At 42.5% G+C, this 6,114-nt stretch overlaps 1 protein-coding gene across 3 annotated transcripts; it reads right to left on the minus strand.

The window, feature by feature from the left end:
- Positions 1-1,689: 1,689 nt before the first annotated feature.
- ccdc74b (coiled-coil domain containing 74B) lies at positions 1,690-5,850 on the minus strand. Of its 3 annotated transcripts, none has more exons than XM_020458224.2 (7): positions 5,239-5,850; positions 4,418-4,465; positions 4,093-4,210; positions 3,791-4,010; positions 2,282-2,382; positions 2,124-2,174; positions 1,690-2,036 (listed from the first exon to the last, which is right to left on the minus strand). In XM_020458224.2, exons 1-7 carry the CDS (start codon positions 5,522-5,524, stop codon positions 1,901-1,903), a joined length of 960 nt encoding a protein of 319 aa, XP_020313813.1. In that variant the 5' UTR covers positions 5,525-5,850; the 3' UTR covers positions 1,690-1,900. The 3 variants fall into 3 exon arrangements, with proteins under 3 accessions (XP_020313813.1, XP_020313810.1, XP_020313812.1); XM_020458221.2 differs by having other exon boundaries at positions 4,093-4,222; positions 5,239-5,849; XM_020458223.2 differs by having other exon boundaries at positions 3,791-4,007; positions 4,093-4,222; positions 5,239-5,848.
- Positions 5,851-6,114: the final 264 nt, after the last annotated feature.

The following is a 6,114-nucleotide window of genomic DNA, read 5'->3' on the forward strand; positions in this document are numbered from 1 at the left end:
GATCCATCCCCATCATCCTTTACCATAAGACGAAATTCAACTGACTTGACCAACCTAACAACAACGGCACACCAAAATAAGTTTAATAGGGAGAAATAAAAATGTATGTACATTGAAATATTAACTTTATATACAGTACCAGTCAAAAGCTTACACGTTCTCTACTCAATCCAGGGCTTTTCTTGATTTTTAGTATTTTTACATTGTAGAATAATAGTGAAGACATGAAATAACACATGTTGTAACCAAAAGTGTTAAACAAATGAAAACATATTTGAGATTCTTCAAAGTAGCCACCTTGATGACAGCTTTGCACACACTTGGCATTCTGTCAACCAGCTTCATTAGGAATTGTATTTTTATTTGACCTTTATTTAACTAGGCAAGTCAGTTGAGAACCAATTCTTATTTTCAATAACAGCCTAGGAACAGTGGGTTAACTGCCTTGTCCAGGGGCAGAACGACAGATTTTTAACCTTGTCAGCTCGGGGATTCGATCTTGCAACCTTTCGGTTACTAGTCCAACGCTCTAACCACTTGGCTACCTGCCACTCCAATGCTTTTCCAACAGTCTTGAAGGTGTTCCCACATATGCTGAGCACTTGTTGGTTGCTTTCCCTTCACTCTGTGGTCCAACTCATCCCAAACCACCTCAATTGGGTTGAGGTCGGGTGATCACTCCTCCTTGGTTCACCTACTCTGTCTCACTAAGACATGGCGGTTAGAACCAAAAATCTCACATTTGGACTCATCAGCCCAAAGGACAGATCTCCAATGTCCATTGCTCATGTTTCTTGGTCCAAGCAAGTGTTTTCTTTTTATTGGTGTCCTTTAGTAGTGGTTCTTTGCAGTAATTCAACCACGAAGGCCTGATTTCAGTCTCCTCTGAAGAGATGTTGATTTTTCTGTTACTTGAACCCTGAAGCTTTTATTTGGTCTGCAATCAGGTGCAGTTAATTCTAACATCCTCTGCAGCAGAGGTAATTCTGGGTCTTCCTTTCCTGTGGTGGTCAACATGAGAGCCAGTTTCATCATGGCGCTTGATGGTTTTATCGACTGTACTTGAAGAAAGTTTCAAAGTTCTTAATTTTCCAGATTGACTGACCTTCATGTCTTAAAGTAATGATGGAGTGTTGTTTCTCTTTGCTTATTTGTGCTGTTCTTGCCAAAATATGGACTTGGTCTTTTAACAAATAGGGCTATATTCTGCATACCACCCCTACCTTGTGTTGTGACAACTGATTGGCTGAAACGCATTAAGAATGAAAGAAATTCCACAAATGAACTTTTAACAAGGCACACCTGTTAATTGAAATGCATTCCAGGTGACTAGCTCATGAAGCTGGTTAAGAGAATGCCAAAAGTGTGCAACACTGTCAAGACAAATGGTGGCTATTTTGAAGAATCTCAAATAAAATATATTTTGATTTGGTTACTACATGATTCCATATGCAGGTAGCCTAGTGGTTAGTGTTGGGCCAGTAACTGGAAAGTTACTGGATTGAATCCCCGAGCTGACAAAGGTAAAAATAAGTCATTCTGCCCGAGCAAGGCAGTAAACCCACTGTTCCCCGGGCGCCGAAGACGTGGATGTCAATTAAGGTAGCTCCTCTGATTCAGAGGGGTTGGGTTAAATGCGGAAGACACATTTCGGTTGAATACATTTAGTTGGACAACTGACTACGTATCCCCTTTTCCCTTCACTATTTTCTACAATGTAGAAAATAGTAAAAATAAAGAAACCCTAGAATTAATTGTCCAAACTTTTGACAGGTACTGTTAACATTCATTCAGTGGTAATTGAAGTCCTTCAATGGCCATAATAGGAGCTGGTCCTGATCTTATTTAAAGAGGCTTTGGTTCTGCGGTGCTGGCTGGCCTGCTGTACTGTTTGTCCCTCTCAATGCACTGTTCTCCTCAGCCTGCTCCTCTGTACAGCCTGGGTCCTTTTCTGCCTCTCTGCAATGCTGGAGCTCAGGTGCTGTTTGAGGGCTGGGAGGATCACCCTCTCTGTCACCCCTGCCTGGTTCCCAGACCTGGAAAGGGTACAGGGACATGGAGGATAGCTGTTCCACTACCAAGGTTAATGTTCCTGTATAAGAGATTAGGAAAGATTCACTTACATTCTCTTGGGAAGTGGTTGAAGTGCTAGTTGGGGAAACTTCTCTGCCTTGCTGAGAGGGAAATCAAATGTATTATACAATTTACCTGTATTTTTAAAATTTTCTTTATATAAATGACTTATTCAGGTGGACAAGATGCCTACAAAACTGCTGTTTACCTGGTGCTGTCAGCAAGGTAGGCCTTTGTCATGATGTAGTTCTCAGGAGTGATTTTCTTGTTGAACACAATGTCTCGGAGGACAGCCTTCACACGTATAATCTATATGAAACAAACCATCAGGGAGAGCGATACTTCACTGAAAAAACACTGTCAGTTCTCCATGTAAACTTTACATTGAGTTATGGAGAACATGGTCAGAAAACAACTAGCTATTGGGCAAATGACAAATCATGCATGCCTTTGTAAATGTAAGACATATTTATGTAGTTTATGGTTTTCCAATGTGACAATCTATTTTAATTGTCTGCTGCACAAAATGACCGGTTTTAGTATAATCATTTTAAACCAGTGGTTGCCAACCGGTCGATCGCGATCTTCAAGGCATTCCTAGTCGATCACCAAATATTTCTGTAGAAAAGCCAACGAACAATAAAGGCTTGTGCTTCTTTAAAAAAAAATTGTGTTGAGCTGTTGCTGGCAGGTGCACTTGATTCAAAAGTCCTGCGCACCGGGTTAGCAAAGTGTTCCCATGAGACAAACTCCGCCTACCTGGCGGACCGGCAAATCTGTGACTAAATCGAGTGCACCTACTGTGCTGCCCAGTCGGATAGCTCAAATCACTGTGGTTACAGAGCTTCCATGACCCTGGCCACAGCCAAGTTTAATAGGCTACTAGCCTACGTAAGATTTAATAACTTTTAAAACCATGACCACAGAGAGACTGTCAAAGAATACAGCCAAGAGCTGCTGTTTTTATGAGTGATTTTAAGTCTATATTCAACACTATTATAAAACACGATTCTTCAGGCTGCAACTGCAATGAATGAGTAGCCAAGTATCGATAGCCCTGCGTTTTATTATTATTAGCAGCTCGACGTGTCAAATTTAATATTAAGGGATATTTCACTTTCTCTGGTCATAGGAACAACATGAATTTGTGCATGAGGCAGATGCGGTGCGACTTGAGTTTCGCCATCAGGTGGAAGACTGTCCCCTCTCTCTGGTCAGTCTTACCGGAGGAAAGGAAAGAGAGCAGGGACCATGAGAGGCGGTTGGGAAAAATTGTTTTGAACGGTCATCGTCCTGATTTGACCTTGTTGACCATCAGATGCAGGTACCATCAGCCCAGTAAAATAAAAAAGCGAATTATTTCAATTCATGCTCCACAGTGCCTCACAAGTGCTAAACCAATGATATATTTTATTATCAAAGCTTGAGTTTTGAAATATAATATGGTCTGATTAACAATATTGGCAGGCCAATCATATAGCCAATATGCTGTGATAATGTTTTAGGCCTACTGCCCAAACCGTATTCCTACAAAACTGTTTGTATGAGGTAAATGTAAAAAAGCTAAATCTGAGCAGTAGATCGCCACATGCTTTTTGACTGCGAAAGTGATCTTGACTCAGAAAAGATTGGTTACCACTGTTCTAAACCATAGTTATGTTGGCCAATGCTAAGGGACTGTGCAATAGCATCGATGTGTCAGAGGATGACATCTGACCTCCTGAGACTGCAGGCTGTTGGCGTTGTAGAGCTGCCGTATGATAACCTCACATTCCTGAAGGGTGGGGGGTCGGGGGGGATGGGATGGGCTGCTGTGGATCCGGAGGGGTTGTAGAGAGGTGATGAGGCCTCCCCTCAACTCTGACTCGTGTTCAAGCTTTGCCACTCCAGTGGTCTCAGTGTAGGCGTGAGCCACACAACCGTCCCCCGCTATACTGCTTCCGTGGGGGTCAAACAAGTGTTTTTAGACTAGACACTTTTGGAGAAGATGAACTAGGGGGTAGAGGTATGGATGCTTACCTGAGCCATGGGTCTTGAGATGTGCGTGCGTCTTGTAAAGGTTGCTCCAGGTAGATCACTCTCTCTGTCTGGGCCTCACTGCCCTGTGTCGGTGGCCTTGTGCTCCGGTGGCTTGATCCTAAAGAAATACCTTCCCCAATAGGTAGGCATATGCGCCACACAAGCTTACACAATCATTGTTCATTGATTTCTATTATGGGAAACTTAAAGAGATGTTGTGAAAAGTAATATCTAACGACCACAGATCTGAAAGTCCAAGAGCCAAAGCTTTCTTGGTCCCAATAGACCTAGCCCACTTGTTCCAGCAAAGATGATTGAAGCCTACCTTTTCTGCAAGACTTTGAAGGCTCCATGATCAGCTTATACTGCAGCTCTGTAACATCAAAGTCAAAGAGAGGTCATGTAGAAGACATGACACAGAACAGAAGTAGACATGACAGGTGGCAGCAACAGCATACCTCAACTGCCGTGCTGTTTATAAGCTCTTCTAACAAGGTCCTTTGAGCAACCTTGGCACTATGTGTCTCGCTGCTCTGACAGAGTGAAGACAGAGGACCCATGTGATTCTTTTTAACTGGATTGAAATATCTCTTTGTGGGGGGATAGGATGCAGAGGCGATATAGAGAAGCTTGTCTGTTCTGTAAAATGATACTGCATTCCACCGCCTCCCACGGTGAGATACTCACCATCCTTTCATTTTCCTCATTCAATAACTGTATCACTATGCAACCACTAGCGCTAGGCTATAGTGTGTCACCTCTGTCAGCAGTGCCTCATCCTCAGATCCCTGTGTGATTATCATGCTAAAAAACGTGCAAACAAACATGTATTACAGATACAGATTTCCACTAAAGAACTTCATCATATACAAATTATTGCTGGCTAGTGGCTACCCATAAAATGTAGGCCTATTAGGCTGTATGGAAAGAAAGGCAGTAGTCTAGCTTAAATTGTGGCATTGGTATAGTTAAGGGGAAAGGCCATACATTGTATATGCTATTTTAACTTAGTAACATGATGTATAACGTTACTGTGCAAAGATGAAAATGATGGTGCTCAAACCATGACAAACAAATCTGCTGCCTATGATGACGCTTTTGGAAATCAAAAACATCAGCAAAGACACGAGGACAGGTTTGACTAACCTTTATTTTCCCGTCTGAGGTCATCTATTTCACCGTGTAGCTTCTGAAGAGTGTCCTTGTGCTGTAGTTGCAGGAACTGAATATTCCTCTGAAGCGATGCAACGCGAGTATCCATGTCCCGGTGTGATGAGACCTCTCCCCCTCTGTCCCCTCGGGGTGGATCGGACAGCGGTTCAAGGTGGTTAAACGGGAAAGGACGTGGTTGTGGAAAGCAAGGCTTGTCAAGACATCCAACGCGGGACCAGTGGGGTAGATTTCGCACAGGCGGAAGACTGTTGCCTGACATGGCTAAACTATACGGTTAGCTAGCAACACGGCAGTTTTTTTTTTACTGGCTGGCTAACTTAGCTACATAGTAGCTAGCTAGACTAACAAATAACAACAGGTCATTCTATCCGCATGCATAATCGTGCAGCCATTACCCCTTATCGTAAACGTTCCCGGTTAAATGGATTGTTCACCTCCACAATATGCAAAGTTTAGAAACAATTTAACGAGACAGCTATGAAAAATAAAAATACACCGATTACCCATAGCCACTACCGACAACGATTTATTTCCCCTTTCACTCTCCTTAATGGACATGCACTACTACCATACGACGTTGCCATGACAACCATAATGTGTTGCTCCGGTGGCGGGAAATATAAACGTATCTGAACATTCTACCATTCGAACGCAGCATTGTGTCACTGTAAATGTCTGTCTCGTCTTTGCAAGAACACATATAGACAAGCATACAGAAACCATAAAGGCAAATAATTTCATTTTCAGTTCAATTTTCATTACTTTATTTCTTAGAAATTAAGTGCGGGTCTGGACCGGTTCCGACTGACATTTTGGTGTACAAAGCACCCTGTGAATACCATATGCGAA

This window comes from Oncorhynchus kisutch, linkage group LG23 (genome assembly GCF_002021735.2).
Source record: "Oncorhynchus kisutch isolate 150728-3 linkage group LG23, Okis_V2, whole genome shotgun sequence".
NCBI lineage: Eukaryota > Metazoa > Chordata > Actinopteri > Salmoniformes > Salmonidae > Oncorhynchus > Oncorhynchus kisutch.